Genomic DNA, 18,951 nt, shown 5'->3' with positions numbered 1-18,951 from the left:
TCTCAATCCCCAATAAACGTGTGACCCAACAGAAGGGATTGTGGAAGGACACGTACATTTTTCATTAACACATGCCCTAATTACCCCTTCCGTTGAGCTACGGGGAACGTTGATCGCTAGTCTTTAGTCAGATCGTTAATAAATTTTAATTTAAAATTGATTGCCGGGCGATGGTGTCAGTGAGAAACATTAATTAAGGTGAACATTGGTACAAAAATATTATAATATGGTAGTTAATCTCTAAGTTACAATCACTATTTGTTAAAGTATACAAACAGTTCCATTCAAAAGAACAAAGTCCAAGAGCAGAGAGAAGATTTGGAAACTCAAAACTACACACAAATATGTGCGGTTTAAATTTGGTATTAGTAATTTTAGGGTTCGACAGCAGCAGTGAGCAGCAGTTAACAGCAGTTTTTTTGCATTTAGTCCCTCCTGTGCCTCACGGCGGGCGCGCCCGAAGTTGGAAGTGGCGCCCGAAAAGGCGCCCGAAGTGGCGCGAAAGCACACGGTTAGGTGAATGCGCGCATGACTAAAATTTTCAAATTGTGTAAGATAGAGGGTAAAGAGCACAATTGCTAGTAATGCTTTTTAGAGCCTGTATTATGTTACATTTATAAATAAATTCAACCATATACACAGCTCGCCGCCCACACAGCCAGACATTGTTGCAAAATCTTAAGGTGCAGCTTAATATGTCCAATTTGATTCTAATTGTTGCTCCTAATCTGATAATTCTAATGACAGTGACTGCTCCCTATTAACCAACCGACCAACATTTTCGGTCGAACCCTAAAATTACTAATACCAAATTTAAACCCCACATATGCGTGTATAGTCTCCAAATCTTCTCTCTGCTCTCGGACTTTGTTCTTTTGAATAGAACTGTTTGTATACTTTAACAAATAGTGATTTTAACTTTGAGATAAACTGCTATATTATTATATTTTTGTACCAATGTTCACCTAACTTAACGTCTCTCACTGACACCATCACCCGGCAACCAATTTTAAAGTATAATTTATTAACGATCTGACTACAGACTGGCAATCAACGATCCCCGTATAGTGGCTCAACGGAGGATGTAATCAGGGCACGTGTTAATGAAAAATGTACATGTCCTTCCACAATCCCTTCTGTTGGGTCACACGTTATTGGGAACTGAGATCGCTATCGTGTAACTAGAATTCTAGAATGCATATACTACTTCTATAGAAGTAGTATATGCAAAGTAACTTAGGTGATAGGTGATAGGCAATATGAAATTACACATCTTACTTTAACTTTATCCCGTCACCCATGGACTTATCAATTAACGGCTGGTGGTGGTGTCATCGTTTGTCGTACTCAAAACGTTTCGCGGTTGCGAATGCCGGCCCATCGAGGAAAATCTTTTTACTTTGTATTTTAACCATTATTAGGTGGAATGACCAGTGATGACGTCAGGCACATCAGCAGAAGCAGGGAGACACAGATTACCCCTGCTGCAGCATCTAACCCTCTACTCATCGTCCCTAAGTTGATCCCTCTCTCACTCATTCTAGCCCTTGCAACATTCAATGTTCGTGGGCTGAGCAAAGAAGTAGACCAACATATATTAGGACGTGACTGTACTCAATATAAATTAGACGTTATAGCCCTTCAAGAAACTAAGATCACTCAGCCATCTGAAGCAATGTTACCCTGTGGCAATAAGTTGATTATCATTGAACAAAAGGATGCCTGTTATGCAGGACTGGGGTTTGTGGTATCAAAGCGGCTAGTACCGTACATTGTTCAATATCATCGTGTTAGTGACCGTGTTGCGTGGATAGATTTCAGATTGCCTGTAAAGCACGGTGAACCCGTCATGTTTAGAGCCGTCAATGTGTACTGCCCAACCAACACCAAATCAGAACTCAGACCAGAAATTGTCAGGAAATTGTACAAGCAAGTCAGTTCAGCTATTGTCGTTCCTTCAAGACACGAGTTGTTTGTGATGGGAGATTTCAACGGTAGGCTGGGTAAGCTTGATGACTCAGACTATGTAAATGGTGTGTCAGATTATGTCGGCAGGCACGGTATGGGTAAAAGGAATCACAACGGTCACTACCTTCTCAACTTCATGTGTAGAAACGACTTGTTTGCTGCTAATACTGCCTTCCTTCACCGTGCGAGTCATCGGACCACTTACGAGGGTTTGGTTAATGTCAAAGGTCAGTCTGGTAAAAAGCGTAAAGTGTTTACTCAGATAGATTATATTCTTTGTAAAAGAAGAAGTAAATGTCTGCTCAGAGATGCTAGGTCGCACAACGGTATGGTGTTTAGCTCTGACCATAGGCTTGTAATATGTACGATTGAATTGTCTAAACGCCCCCTGTTCTACGCTAAAGCTCCTAAACGTCCTAAAATGTTTGACACTCGCAGGCTCACATCAGACCCCGATTGTAAACGAATGTATGAACATGACATTGCTAGTAGACTTTCTACTGTAATACCCTCAGGTGATCCCAACAAGGACTTTGCAGTAGTACTGGGTGAAGTTCATAAGTCAGCTGCTGAGACCCTAGGCTACAGGAAGGCTAAGAATAAGTGCTTCTTCTCTAATGACCCTACTGTTGTTGCCCTAGTCGCAGAACGACACGATATACGCCTCGCCCTGGCAAGCACCAACAAGCCCTGTGATAGCTCTGTACTGCGAGGACGGAGAAATAAGCTCGGTAAAGACATCAAAAAGAGACTGAAGGAGCTAGAGTGTGCTAAGGCTGACCAGTTAGCTGAAGAAATTTCATCAACTGACGACACGCGTCAAATGTTCGAAGCTGTGAGATCCTTAGCTAAGACCAAAGAGACAAAGCCTATAGTTGTCCACAATAAGGATGGGTACCCCATTGGTACAGACCTCGCTAAAGCTGAAGTACTCCGCGATTGGTATGAAGAACAGCTGACTGGAGATGAACCTGCCCTTGATCCGTTTGAAGGTCCCCCTTCTCCCCTCGACTGCCCTATCACAGAATATGAGGTAAAAACCGCTGCTAAACGCCTCAAGAACGGCAAAGCCAATGGACCTGACAATACCCCCAATGAGCTCCTCAAGTATGGTGGGAGTGCGCTATGTGTCCATTACGCCAAAATCATCAACACCTGCTTTGAAGAGAACCTGTTCCTTGACGCTGTCGGAGAATGTTTCATCACCCCTCTTCAAAAGCCTGGCAAGACTCCTGGTGAACTGAAAAGCCTCAGACCCCTGACACTATGTAACTGTGCTCGTAAGCTGCTATCCCTCATTACACTCAGGAGAATTGAAGCAAAGGTAGACGCTTACACAGGTCCATGGCAAGCTGCCTACAAGCAGAAGAGAAGCTGTGGAGACCTGGTATGGTGTCACCGTATGTTGATCAGCATCGTAAAAGAAAGAGAGTGGTCTTTCCACAAGATGGGCCTAGACATGTCCAGTGCCTTCGATACTATCAGTAGGCAGACTGTGCTCAACCTCCTAGAGGACGCAGGGTGCACAAGAGATGAGATCAGACTAGTGAGATTCCTCCTGAGCAACACCAAGATCAAGGTGCGAGTCAACAACGCTACCTCCCTTGAATTCATCAGCACCAATGGAGGACCCCAAGGTGATAGTGTTTCAGGCCTCTGTTTCACAATCACTCTAGCTGGTGCCTGCTACCACCTGCGTGCCGTGACGCTGCGCCCAACCCCTCCTATTAGTCCTAGTGGCATGCCTGAAGAAGATGCCTACTCTGATGACATCGACTATCTTGGTGAAGACAAAGATGCTCTAGAAGCCCTCCTCCCTGTCGCTACTAAGGTGTTCAAAGAGTGGAATCTGAATATTAATGAATCAAAGACAGAGTTTGTACACATCTACATAGCTGGGAAAGATGATGTCATGGATGATGGTAAACCCCTTAGAATGAATGAAGAATGGTGCAGTAGCAAGTTGTTGGGTTCTCTGCTAGAAAGTAGGAAAGATGTCACCAGAAGAATCATGTTAGCCAATGTAGCATTCCAGAACTTCAAGAAGGTCTGGTGCCAGAGTAAGATCCCCCTACAGAAGAAGCTGAAGGTCTATGAGGCCCAAGTAGTATCTATCCTCATGTATAACTCTAGTTGCTGGGGAATGCCTAAATCGTACTGGGACAAACTAGATGCATGTCACCGTAACCACCTCAGAAAGATCATGAATGTCAGCTGGCCACGCAGTATGATGTCCAAAGATACCCTATACAAACAGAGTAACTCTACCCCTATGTCTGAGCGTGCTGAGTTATCTAGGTGGAAGATGCTAGGACACATACTGAGGAGCGATGAAAGATCACCAGCTCAAGCTGCGCTGTGCTTTGCTGTCGAGATGTGTAGTGAAGTTGGTAGACTCGGGGCTCACAGACGTAACCTCCTGCACCACCTGAAGGTTGACCTCTGGAAGCGTTTCATCTTGCTGGAGTCGTATGATGATATTCTTCATTTGAGAGAACTTGCTAGTAACCGTGGTTATTGGAGTAAATTGTTCGACTTTATACTTGAGTACAAGTCAATTTGACTTTTGGGACATATAATCTTACAAAGGATCACGTTTAGGTTCTAAATCATTTTAGGATTGTTGACATTTGTAAGATTGACATGTTTGATAATAATTTAACCATTATAAAGTATGATTAGTCGGATATGGTACTGAGTTCAAACAGTCCCCGAAACGAAAGAGCAAACATTTGATTTTTGTTTCGGCAACTGAATCGTTGATGGGCCGGCAAATAATTGTTGTCGAGTAGTGTTGAATACTCATATTAACATGATTATTGATTTAATTTAGGAATTGTATATAAATATCTTTGACCAAGTTTAATTGTTAATGAGAATGCACCCCAGCACTGGGCGCGCGCGGCGGCTTTGATGTTAGCGGCTACAAGCTTAAAGCTAGGCAGCTGCAGAAAAAATGCCGCGCGCGTTCAGCGTACGGCTTTTCGTTTTTGATTTTACAGATGACAAAGCAACTTTTAATGATTATTAATGGAATTATCGGATATTTATAATTCAATATGTATTGATTCTTCTGTGGAAAATAAAAATTTTATTTTACTTAAAATTGTATTTTACTTAAGCCTAGCGCCGCGCGCAAGGTCTTATTCAATTGCATTATTTTACGATTACATTGCACATTTATTAATTACTAGAGCCAACATTTTAGAAGCAAAATAATTTTAAGGGAAATTTCGGTCGTTCGCGTTCGCGCAATACATGCCGTGAACACTGCAATGCCAATAACAGGGAAATTGTGCCTGTCAGCATCAGCTAACAGAATAGCACTAACATAAGGATCATGCCACAAATTAGGTTCTATAATGATTTAATATTGTTGAATAAAGAGATTTGAATATAACATTTGTTTTATTCTGAATTTGTTTTATTCTGAATGTGGATGGTTTCCCAATACAGCAGGTCAGCAATTTCACTTACGTGGGTGCAATCATCAGTGCGAATGGAACAATTGACAAAGAACTATTAGCTCGAATTCCAAACGCCTCTGGGGCAAAAATGAAACCATTCCTCTCTGAAACTCAAATGCAAATCATCGTGCAATCTCTTATCATCAGTTCCCTTGACTACTGTAATGCACTTTACTTTGGAGCTAATCATTCTGTTTTGAAACAGCTACAATCTCTGCAAAACAGAGCATGCCGCTTAGTCAAAGGTCTAAAGAAAAGAGAAGAAGTTGATCCCTACATAAAAGAATTTCATTGGCTCAAGGTAAAAGAATGTATTGAATTTAAAATACTCCTGTTAACTTTCAAACTGCTCCATGGGCTAGCACCTTCATACCTGTCAAACCTTGTTCAGTACAATTCCAGTGGTGGAAGAGATATGCCTCTTCATTGCCCCATAAACAGTCCACCCAGAGCCTTCTCTTCATCTGCTCCAAGAATATGGAACAATCTTCCTCAAGAAATCACGAAATGTGTAAACATCAAGGACTTTAAGGGAAAACTTAAAGCTCACCTGTTTAGAAAGTCCTTTGATTTGTACTGAGTAACTAATCCTTTATTGAAGGTTAAAATTTAATTAAAATGTTTATCTTATAGCAGGTCAATTTCACGCTTTAAATTAAATTATTTTAGGCTATTAGTTTTCAAGGATTTTTGGGCAAAATTTAAGATAATAATCTTTTTTTTGCGTTTCACTGTGTCTGCTAACAAAATTGTAGTGTAGGTCGGAAAAGGAGGCTCTATCCTGGGACACCATTTTTTGGGTTGGCACCTGGGAGAAAGCTACCTTATTCTTTATATTTTGTCTCAAGTACTAGAGCATCTTTTTCTTCTCTTTTTTACTGTCTCTACTTTTATGTTGCCCAGATTGTTTGGTATGACTGTATTGGATTTTCAGATATAATCTTTATCATCAGTTACTGTTCTGCAGTAAACTTCTTCAATCAATTTTTATTGTATATTGGAAACTTCAGATTGTTTGTATATTTGGAGTCTATGGAATTTCTATGGATTTTTTAAGGAATTTTTATTGAGTTTTTATAGAATTTTTAATATATCAGGGAATTTCATTTTTATAAACCTGATTTTTAAATTTGTTAGGCTGTTGAGTTTCATACTGCGATTTCTTGTAGTCATTATCCTTTCCTCTAGTCCTCTGTTAAAAAACCTGCTAACCCTTCTTGGATATCTGCTTGTTAGGTGCATCTGCCTTATTTAGTCACGTTATATTTTACAGTTTTTATCGCCTGTTTTCTGAACAGTTTCTTGTTCCACCTCCATCTAAGGCAAAGATGCACACTCTCGTTAATTTAAGTATCATTTACAGCTGTGCATAAGGGTTAAATTTAAATTATTTAACCTTTTGGTGCTGTATAAAAATAACATTAATTTATTATTATTATTATTATTCTATCAGCTTAGCAGTATATGGTACAGTCGCAACATCAAGACTCCAACTAAAATCAGGATTTACAAAGCGGCTGTTCTCACTATACTGTTTTATGGAAGTGAGGTATGGGATACCACACAGACGCAGATGAAAAGATTTGAGGTGTTCCATCATAGATGTCTGAGGAGAATCCTGGAAATCAAATGGTTTTATCATGTATCTAATGCTGATGTACTTAAGCGGGCTAACATCGCCCCCGTTGATTAATGAAACAAGAAATTTTCAATGAAACAAGAAATTTAATTTTAGCACATTTTACAGAATAAAAAGGATAAAGATGTAAAACAATTCATAAAATATAATGCCCATTTGGTGTATGACTTTTTGTCCTTGACTGCTAGTTTGGGTTTGGAAGGACAGATAACTGACGGGGTAAGAAATGTGCGTGCCTAAAAGCTTTTGCACACACCGAAACGCTAGTTCAGTTAGGTCTTTAGAAACAAGGCTCATATTAGGTAAATAGTTCAAGGGGGCTATATTTATGAGTCGCATTTGAACTTGATTTCTCTTGGAGAATTTCTCTTTAGACTCTTAACTTGCGAACAAATTGAAGCAGCAAACTTTAGGCTAGAAACTTTATTGAATTGAAATAATCATTCCATGTAACAACGTCTTCTTCAGTTCTGTAATAAAATTGTTAAACATGCGTAAAAATTAACGACGGAAAGAAATTTAAAATAACATTAAAACAAAAACAGAGAAATAAAATTTACGAAATATGACCCAAAAAATGTAATTGCAAAAAATGTCAAAACAACAAAAAATACGACAAGAAGAAATGTAAGCTAATACAACTAAATACTGTACTACTCATGATACTAAACTAATTAGTAAACGTAAAACTGGTTGTTCAGAATTCACAGTTCATGTGTAAAAACTAATGATAAAATCAGCACTTAAAATCAGCTCATATTAGGATTAGAAGAAATTTTTTAATAGACAGAACATTAAGGGTTCTGTTTATAATAGTTGTTACTATATATGTTGCAGTCTTGTTGTGACAAAAAGTCTACACTAAAACATAATTTAGTTTATATTGTGTAGTTCAACGATATAAAATGCAGCTTAATGGTGGATATTGGAGAGCTGGCGAAAGATTATGGCCTTTGTGTCAATGGTTATAATAAAAATACGAGCAGCTAGACTCCGATGGTTTGGCCATGTGGTGAGGATGCCAGAAGAACTATCTTCTGCACTGGATCCCAAAGCATGGTAAAAGGCCAAGAGGTAGACCTCGGAAAAACTGGTTGTCATGTGTCCGGGAGGATGCAGCAATCTTCACAGGTGTCAATAACATCACGATAGAAGATGCATAACAATAAGCTACAGACAGGGCTCACTGGAGAGGTCTAATCCACCGGAGAAAAGAGTTACTATGTGGTGCAGGCCACTCCAACAACTAGGAGGAGACCTTTTCAAGTACAAGTAAGTATGTTTTCTGTACTAGCATATATGGACACGTTCATAAAAAGGTGGCACTAGAGATTGATTTTTCACTGCCAAAATTGTGTGAAGCATTTTAAAATACTTGTATCTCAAGGAGTATGCTATGAAAGTTAACCAAATTTTAATATGTGGTCCAAAAAGAGTCAAATGTCACATAATTAAGTCATTCATCTCTTTATATCTGTTAATTGTGCAGATATGAGCCAGAAATCACAAAATATTCATTTCTTGCACCTCTAATGATGAATTTACATTCTGTGAGTGTGTCCTGCTTCTCAATGTGATTATTGAACCTTTTTGAGATAGTTGAGTGTTAAAAGTGCAAAGAGTCACCGGTTAAATGTGGAGTTATGATGCAATTATCACACACAGGGTTAATTCTGACTAATTATTTTAGAATGATGAATGTGATATGAATATCAACGGAATGATTGTAATAATGAACTCTATCGATCACAATTATAGCATGCTAACTAATATTTAGAGAATTTAGATGGTTAAAAGTGCCATAATGAGTCAAAAATCACATAAATGAGCATGTATTGAAATGATGCTGTATCAGGGGAATGTATCACTTTTTGGCTCTATATCAGGTTGGTATTCATAGTAAATCTGCAGTGATTTGTTGTGACACTTGTTTATGGTCATGGAGAAGATCGTTATTAGAGTAATAGTGGAATCAATAATCACAAAACACTGATTTTAAACTGAGTAAATTAGGCAAGTACTTTTACTACTCAAGCCATGATAATTTTGTCTCCATAATGTGACAAATGAATCAATCAGTAACGTATAATACTTAATTGGATTTTTGAAATGTGATTATCGATTCATTACCTTTCCTTTCAAAATGTCATTACAACTTGAACATTACATATGATTTAATTGTCACACTTTAAAGAAAATTACATATTTGGTAGCTAGATTTATGTGATTTTTGAATCATTTAAGCACCCAGATCAAAAATTATCGCTCAAAGACCTTCAATATGGTATAAGCTTAGACATGGATTCAAAAATCACATAATAAGATTCATAGAATGAATATAAATTGTCATATCGTGCACTTAATTTAAGGCTTATTATAGTGTGACTTAATAGCGCACCTTTAACGAAAATGTGACTTTTGAATCATATTAACTGGTTTTAATACTATTTAATACTATTTTGTACCCTAAAAAATGATAGAAAGCCAATAAAAACGTTATATGATTCAATAATCACTGCTCAAAATAGGCTCATTTCCAACGTTTAAGTTGTGATTTTTGACTCATTTTGGCACCAATAACAATTTCATCTAAGACATTCCATTCCTTACATGCATTATAGTCACCATATCAATTTTGGCTTCTTTGTGAATATTACTTTTCAGATTATCTAGTGTTGATTCATCTTGCATTTCTAATTGTGTGACTTTTGACTCATTGGCACACTAATAACGATAACTCCTGTGATATAAGCACTAGAGACTCCGTGATTTCAGGATCATGAAATTTAATCGAATTTCTAAAGGTATAGATAGATATATCAACCAACAAAGAGCAATGACTATTTTTAAAACGCATTTAAAAAAATCAATCTCTAGTGCCACCTTTTTTTGAACGTGTCCATATGATAGAGATATACATTTTATAATTGCTTCAATTTTCAACACTGCTAAAAAACAAATACCTACCAGCCCATTGATGAAGCAGTCACCAAATCAAAGCTCAAAAATAAATTACCTTCGTACTTTGTTTTGGAGACTGTAGAATCCCAATAAATAATCAATGATGTAATAATCAATCCCAATAAATAATCAATGATATAATAATCAATGTTAATAATAGATGCTGCAAGAAAATGTGTATGTGGAAGTGATAACTCAATAAACCACTCATTAATATGCAAAAGGGGTGGGTATGTATCTCTTCGCCACAATTCATTGAGAGATGTGTTAGCAGAGCTCTTAGAAACTGCTGGCTGTAAAGATGTTGCCACTGAATCTCTCCTTATCCCTGTCAATGGGAGAGAACTTCCTGCAGGGGCCAACAAAGCAGATGGAGCTAGGTTAGATGTTAGTGCTAGGAGTGTATGGAACCCATTGGAAAGGGCATTTTTAGATGTAAAAGTATTTCATGCTCAAGCTCCTTCCAGTAAGGCTCTTGGATCTCCAATGAGCATGTACACTAGCCATGAGAGACAGAAGAAAAACATGTACAACAAAAGGATTGTCAAAGCAGTGGCGTAACGTTGCCTGTTGGCGCCCCCCTGCCGAAAAAAGCGCCCCCCTGTTGGCGCCCCCTCCCCTTTTGGTGCCCCTCCCTAAAATTGAACAAATTAGGTGATTTTAAAGGGGGGGGGGGGTGTCACGTCCGTCTATGTCCGCTTGTCTCATAGAATCCAAAAAGGACAGGACATAGGCGGACATAGACGGACATAGGCGGACATAGGCGGACATAGGCGGACATAGGCGGACATAAACGGACATAGGCGGACATAGGCGGACATTAATGGACACCTAAATTGCTAAATAAAATGTTCAATTTTTGCTGTTATAGGGGGATCATGTTTTTTGTCCGTTCGGTACCCTATATTTTCAAAACGGACAAAAAATAGAGCGGACAAAAACGGACAAAAACGGACAAAAATGGAAATAACATTTAGATGCTTCCTCCTCCTACTCTTCCTCCTCCTCTTCCTGGGTCTTCCTGATCTTCCTCAGTCCTCTTCCTCCTCCCCTCCTCAGTCCTCCTCCTCCTGGGTCCTCCTCCTCATCCTTCTCATCAGTCCTCCTCCTCCCCAGTCCTCTCCCAGTCCCCCTCCTTCTCCTCCTCCTATTCAGTCCTCCTCCTCCTTCTCAGTTCTCCTCAGTCCTCCTTCTCATTTCTCCTAAGTCCTCCTCCTGAGTCCTCCTCCTCCTCTTCCTCCTGAGTCCTCCTCCTGAGTCCTCCTCCTCCTCCCTCTCAGTCATCCTCCTCAGTCATCCTCCTCAGCCATCCTCCCCAGCCATCCTCCTCAGCCATCCTCCTCAGTACTCCTCAGTCCTCCTCCTTCTCAGTCATCGTCAGTCCTCCTCCTCAGTCCTCCTCAGTCCTCCTCAGTCCTCCTCCTCCTCCTGGGTCCTCCTCCTCCTCCTCCTCCTGGGTCCTCCTGGGTCTTCCTGATCCTCCCCAGTCCTCTTCCTCCTCCCCTCCTCAGTCCTCCTCCTACTCCTCTTCCTCGTCCTCAGTCCTCCTCATCAGTCCTCAACAGTTGTCCTCCTCCCCAGTCCTCCTCCTCCTCCTGGGGCCTTTTCCTGGGTCCTCCTCCTCAGCCATCCTCCTCAGCCATTCTCCTCAGTCCTCCTCCTTCTCAGTCCTCCTCAGTCCTCCTCCTGAGTCCTCCTCCTCCTCTTCCTCCTGAGTCCTCCTCCTCAGTCCTCCCCCAGTCCCCCTCCTCCTCCTCCTATTCAGTCCTCCTCCTCCTTCTCAGTCCTCCTCAGTCCTCCTCAGTCCTCCTCCTCCTCCTCCTGAGTCCTCCTCCTCCTCCTCCTCTTCCCTCTCAGTCATCCTCCTCAGCCATCCTCCTCAGTCCTCCTCAGTCCTCCTCCTCCTGGGTCCTCCTCTTCCTCTTCATCCTCCTCGGTCCTCAGTCGTCCTCCTCCTGGGTCCTCCTCCTCATCCTTCTCATCAGTCCTCCTCCTCCCCAGTCCTCTCCCAGTCCCCCTCCTTCTCCTCCTCCTATTCAGTCCTCCTCCTCCTTCTCAGTTCTCCTCAGTCCTCCTTCTCATTTCTCCTAAGTCCTCCTCCTGAGTCCTCCTCCTCCTCTTCCTCCTGAGTCCTCCTCCTGAGTCCTCCTCCTCCTCCCTCTCAGTCATCCTCCTCAGTCATCCTCCTCAGCCATCCTCCCCAGCCATCCTCCTCAGCCATCCTCCTCAGTACTCCTCAGTCCTCCTCCTTCTCAGTCATCGTCAGTCCTCCTCCTCAGTCCTCCTCAGTCCTCCTCAGTCCTCCTCCTCCTCCTGGGTCCTCCTCCTCCTCCTCCTCCTCCTGGGTCCTCCTGATCCTCCCCAGTCCTCTTCCTCCTCCCCTCCTCAGTCCTCCTCCTACTCCTCCTCCTCGTCCTCAGTCCTCCTCATCAGTCCTCAACAGTTGTCCTCCTCCCCAGTCCTCCTCTTCCTCCTGGGGCCTTTTCCTGGGTCCTCCTCCTCAGCCATCCTCCTCAGCCATCCTCCTCAGTCCTCCTCCTTCTCAGTCCTCCTCAGTCCTCCTCCTGAGTCCTCCTCCTCCTCAGTTATCCTCCTCAGTTCTCCTCCTCCTCCTAGGTCCTCCTTCTGGGTCCTCCTCCTCCTCCTCCTCCTGGGTCTTCCAGATCCTTCTCCTCCCTCTCAGTCATCCTCCTCAGGCATCTTCCTCAGTACTCTTCAGTACTCTTCAGTACTCTTCAGTCCTAAAAATGTTTGTCCGCTAATGTCCACCAATGTCCGCCAATGTCCACCAATGTCCGTCCAAGTCCGCCAATGTCCGTCCGGGTCCGCCAATGTCCGTCCGAGTCCGCCAATGTCCGTCCGAGTCCGCCAATGTCCGTCCGTGTCCGCCAATGTCCCAAAAAACACGTCCGTTGTCTCATAGAATCCAAAAAGGACAGGACATAGGCGGACATAGACGGACATGACACCCCCCCCCCTTTAAAGAATACGCCGGTAAAATCTCTAAAAAAGTGTGTATCTAGAGCAAAACGCGCAGTTTTGCTAGTACTTTAGTTAAGTTTTCGAAATTGTCCCACATTCAAACGACGATTTGGCGCCCCCCTAAGACGGCGCCCCCCCCTGCACAGCGGGGTCAGCAGGGCCTTTCGTTACGCCACTGTGTCAAAGTAGTTAGTAGAACATGGAACGCTATACGTAATATATATTATAAGCGCGCTGCAGCTACTCACTACTTCAACATTTGCGCGGGTTTCTAAAGTGCGGGTTTCTAAAGCGCGCATGTACGTTTATTCTTGGCCGTTAATCAGACCGTTAATCAGACCCTTGACATAACGCTATAGGTGGCAGTGACTGTAATTGTGTCTCGGTGTTCACTTAAACGGTACTTAGCGGCTGAACTGTGGTGTCTGACGTTTGCAGCTAGATTGGACTCTGATATTATGTATTAGCAAATTTGTATATAGTGTATAATTTTTTAGTGTTTATCATACTGTGCAACCTGGTAGCGCAGCTGACACAAAAACAAAATGTTGGCCTGGCTTGTGCATAACTTAGTAAATAACACGCACTCCGATAAAAGCCATCTGGAGAAACTCCGCAAAATGTTCATTGTAATTGTAGTCAGCGGGAACAAAGAAGCATTATTAGCAATTGTGTCCTTTACCTTCCTACATAATTTGAACATCTTTGTGGTTAACTCATTGAACAACATCTGAATTAATATGTATTTAGTATTAAACAATTCAGTAAGTTATCTTTTCATGTACATTGTATACTGTAGTTAGTAAATGCAAACCAAACTTGTTCGATCAGCTGCGCGCAGAACCAGTGTTGCAAGGTAAAAATTGTGTATATTTTGTACATTTTTGAGTGTAAATTAATGTATTAAAAATTTGTTTTCCTAAAAAATTTGTTTTACTAACATTTACACCAATAGTCCTATCAACAACAGGTGGAATAACACAATTCAATAAAATTTGGATTGATCCGACTATCCAAACTATCAAATAAATGCGAAAATGAACCTTTATTTTTTTTAATGAACACGAATATTTTTCGATTTGACAAATTCCTCGAACCAGTGGTGGTAGTAAGTCATACCAGAAAGAATTATTTCAATTGGGCACTCAGTGACTGAGCTATTAAGGCCAACGTATGGGTACTGACTTTTGGTCCACCCTGTACTTTATCGATTTTACTGCGCTTGATCTTTGTTGCTTGAGATCATTTTCATTAGTCCTCTAAATATTTACTTTTATCTACTATCAGAAATTTTGAAAAGTTTAAACCCTTATTAACCGCAGTTCGCAGGTGTTCTTCTGATAGATGGATCTTGTGTTTGGTGTCCACCTTCTTTCCTCGTTACCCTGGCCTCGTAGAGTAATAAGAGTTGTTTCAACATTGCAAATCTTATCCTCGTTCTCACAGGGAAGGTTGATCAACTAATCCATTTGGAGGACTTCGCCGCTTCGACGTACTGCACAAACTATCATTCTTGCTTCGCATTGAAGATGCATAGACCCTTCGCAAATCCCATTGTAAATCCATTCTTATATTCCTTCTTAAATCCCTTCTTAGATTGCTTCGTAAATCCCTTTGTGGATCCCTTTGTAGATCTTTTCGTAGATCCCTTTGTAGATCCCTTTGTAGATCTCTTCGTGGATCCCTTTGTGAGTCCCTTTGTAGATCTCTTCGTAGATCCTTTTGTGGATCCCTTTGTAGATCTCTTCGTGGATCCCTTTGTGAGTCCCTTTGTAGATCTCTTCGTAGATCCCTTTGTAGATCCCTTTGTAGATTCCTTTGTAGAACCCTTTGTAGATCCCTTCACAGAGCAACGATCTTGAAGGGTTGACATCGTCAATCAACTAATCCATACTAATTCCCATTGTCTTTATTACATTTTAGTCTATAGTTGCTGACTACAATCATGCAAAATTATCGATTTTACTGCGCTTGATCTTTGTTGCTTGAGATCATTTTAATTGATCCTCTAAATATCTACTTTTATCTACTATCATAAATGTTGAACAGTTCAAAACCTGATTTACCGCGGTTCGCAGATGCTTCCTTTCTCCCAAATCTGCGGTAAATAGTGGTTTAACTGTAACAACTTTGAGCCGAGAATATCCAAACTAGCCAGTCTGTATATTGAAAGGGGTCTTGCTAGAAGATTGTAAATTGTCCTAGCACCTTTTAATCCAAAACCAAGCTTGTAGGCCCTGTCCTCATGTCCTGATATCGCATATCAAATTATTCCTACCGGAATCTTATACAGTACTCATCGTACTATGGCCTCTATGTACATGTATATGTGCAACAAATGTAATTAACTTGAATGACTTAATTAATCAATAATCTGTCAGCTTAGTCGATCAAACTGAAATGTTTTCCATTATTATTAAAAGGGAATAATTTCTTATTTTCAGAAGAATTGCAATTGATACATAACTGAATTTTAGTGTTTATTCTGCTGCCGTAACTTCATAAATTTTATTAACATCTATAATATGCTAATTTTATCACCACTGCACTCCCAAGGTATAGTATGGAGGATCTGATAATAATCAAAGTGCAAGGTCAAGATCCATTAACAGTCAGCCGTGACATTTTAGTCACAGACAGTCCAGTCTTTGATGAAATGATCAATGAGCTCTACCAAACAGAGATAGATCTACTGGATTTCAGCACTGAAACTGTCGTATTGTTTTTGACATATTTAGATTCAGATACTAAATGGTTTGATTTCATTGAGAAGCAGCATTTAAGAGAACTTCATAAACTGATCATGGTATTTGACATATCTTGGATGAGAGATGCATGTCATCTATATCTCTACATAAAAAGATTTATTCAGTCAAAAGGGTTAATAAATGGTATTAGTAATCTAAGAGACTACAATGAAAGCGCTGGTCGAATTGATTTCCAAATGAAGGAATGGGAGTTTAGTGACTCTATGTTTCTTTTGGAGGAGTGCAAATACATGATTAGAATATGGGGAGATGATAAAGAATGGGGATACCGATTCAGGTCATTTATTGATTTGTTTATTGATAATCATCAGCATAGGGAAATAGCTGCTAACATGTTTTATGATGACGGTCCACAATTTGGCAAGGAATTCGTTAAGCTTCAGGTTAACAACTTTAGTCGTCTAGATATTGATGTTCTTCTTCGGATCATTCCATATCCTCAGCTGAATATCTTGTTGGAAATAGTTATCAGACTTGTTGGGGACAACGATAACAAGGAATCTGGGCTGGCTGATGGCTCTGCATGTAGGTACCTGATAGAAAATGTAAACTTATCCCTCTGCAGAATTAGGCAACCGCAATTGTATCACCAGGTTGTCGAAATCCTGATGACAAAGTTCGGATCTCAGTCACTGGAAGATATGAAGTTTGTGTGTCACACTGTTGCTGATTCCACTAAATATCCGATGTTTCAGGATATACAACAAATATACAATCTCAACAAGAAATGCGGCCGCTTTTCTTTTGTGGATGGCCGCTCAATTTCCCGATCCGGGATGAAGTATTCTATCATATTCCATACCAGTACCACCTGGGGACCCCAGTCTTTGCTGTTTATAAGCATGCAGATATGGCGAAGTGACAGGCCGAGCGCCGCCCAGTTGATATAATTCTAGATATTGAATTTGAAAATCGTGTATATTTCTATGTAACTATATGTTTATTGTTTATGCAACCTGACACGGATCTGTGCAAAATAGTAATACTAACTCAAAATAATAATACAATGCTATCAATTAGTCCCTATCGGGATGCGTACATGGTAAAATTAACAATGTACTTGAACATTTCAGCACCGCGCGCCAACAATTGTTTAATTCAGATGATCGCGCAAAATAACTTTGCGCAGGCAGACACGTGGGCGATAACTAGACTGGGGGCGAGGGCACGCACGCACGCACGGTCGCAAAGCTACCATATACAAAAAAAAACCTCAATCGCTAACCCTTGTCCTTGACTCTTTTGTGTCTTCGGCACTTTGAGTCATGGATCGGGAAAAAATTTTGATTGGATGAGGGAGTGGGTTTTTCTAGATTCAACAGATGTGGTCCACATAAGTCAACACAAACTTGTTGAAAGTGTTCATAATGTTGTTGATTTCATTGTGTACATAATTTTAAAGTTTGCTGATGGGGAGCTGCCTAAGATTGATCCTTGTAGCATTCTTGAGCAGATAGAAGACATTTGTTGCAAGCGAGGCTTCACTAGAGCTCACAGAGATTATGTAAGAAAAATACTCAACGGCTTGGAATCTATGAGGTATAGTATGTATCGTAAATCTAAGTGTTCGTGTCTTAATGAATGGGGACGGGAATTGACGCGATACAAACGATGCCAAAAGTTTGCAAACCACAATGATTTCCATCCTGATAACAAAGAATACATTCAACTTTTGAAATTGATAAAACATAGCGATGTCTTGTCCTCAAATGAAGAAAATGTAACCCTGTTTGTAAGTGAGATGACTGACGAGGCTACCATGTACCATTTCCAACATCCGGGAGTCCCTAACTGTTTCAGAAAAGGAAAATGTGGTTTTATCACAAAAACGGCAAGTTGTCTCAACTCAGCAGGCGAGGAAGTTCATGTTATGGAACTTCACAGGGATGATGTTTGGTCTCGTAAAACGTCAAAAAGTCGAGTACACTGTCACGATGTCATTTCACCTGAGAATTTGAGTTTGGACTACATACAGTATAACGGGGGTAGATTTTGTCCTAAACATTCACGATGTGACCGTCTTGATGAGCGTATCTCAGACAAAAATAATTATATTCCCGGAGACTGTGCTATGCCTTATCCTCTTTACAAGGATTTTGTTAACCCACTCTTTGATCCTCATAAATTATATTATAAGAGAAATCCTCCTACTGAACCTGCCAGTAATGAGTATTACTATCACAAAATGTTTGTTATGTATAATGTTGCTGATTATTTGGTTACCAAAAATAAATGTACTTAGAAAAGAAATAACGTACAGTAACCTTTTCTTAGTATGCTATTTATTAGCGGAATAAAAACGTTAATGAATGTAATACTATTTAAGCAATTCTTTTAATTATTATACAGGGTGGCCCAGAAGTAACTACCCACACACAACCCTTTAATAACTAACATAATTCGTATCAGAATTGTTTAACAATTTCAGAGAAAATTACGTTAGTTATTGAAGGGTTGTGTGCTTCTAGGAAAACACTACGATTTTTAAATTATGCCCCCTGACATGAAAATTGAACACCCTTTTTTCCTACCCTTTAATCTACCAGGCTTCTGACAAAATCGGTAGAAAACGAAATGTGACTAAAATTGTTATAAGTATGTCTAACATGCCCAGTGTCCACAAATGTCTAGCATGTCCAGTGTCCACAAATGTTTAGCATGTCCAGTGTCCAAAAATGTTTAGCATGTCCACAAATATAATGATATTAAGGATCCTAGACTTTCTGATACAAAAATCCAGGTTTTTAATTTATACTGCTATGTTTTAATCAATATATGATCTGCAGCTTTTTTCATTAGCATATACCTAGTCCTTGCAAAAGAATTGTTAATTTTTCATTTTTAATACCTTGATGTGGTCAGTTTTTGACCAATTTTAAAACATTTTTATTTTTAAAAGTTGGGATAGTGCTGCTAACAGTCAATTCGTTTTTAAATCAGAAAATAAGTTAGATTAATAAAATGGTAACAATCGAATATTCATGATTAAATTTTAAATTTTAATAGAGAAACATGTAGAATATAGTTCTTTTTATTCTTTTATTTCTGTGTGATTGTGTTTGACTAATATAATAACATAATTCCTATGATCTAGTGAAAACTGAAATTATTTTTTATGTCAAAAAACTAAGGACTTAACCAAATTCTAAACTATAATCATATATTG

At 40.0% G+C, this 18,951-nt stretch overlaps 1 protein-coding gene across 1 annotated transcript; it reads left to right on the top strand.

Moving 5' to 3' along the window:
• Positions 1 to 1,849: 1,849 nt before the first annotated feature.
• LOC134823444 (uncharacterized) lies at positions 1,850 to 4,531 on the top strand. Its single transcript, XM_063834940.1, has one exon. The coding sequence runs from the start codon at positions 1,850 to 1,852 to the stop codon at positions 4,529 to 4,531; it is 2,682 nt and encodes an 893-aa protein (XP_063691010.1).
• The last annotated feature ends 14,420 nt before the right edge of the window (positions 4,532 to 18,951 follow it).

Source organism: Bolinopsis microptera, chromosome 1 (genome assembly GCF_026151205.1).
Source record: "Bolinopsis microptera isolate Bmic1 chromosome 1, MBARI_Bmic_1.0, whole genome shotgun sequence".
Lineage (NCBI taxonomy): Eukaryota > Metazoa > Ctenophora > Tentaculata > Lobata > Bolinopsidae > Bolinopsis > Bolinopsis microptera.
The sequence above is the reverse complement of the archived record's forward strand: the minus strand, read 5'-3'. Positions and strand labels throughout refer to the sequence as shown.

Excerpts from the sequence above, each read along its gene's own strand:
- LOC134823444 (XM_063834940.1), top strand. The coding sequence starts at position 1,850 with ATGTTTAGAGCCGTCAATGTGTACTGCCCAACCAACACCAAATCAGAA.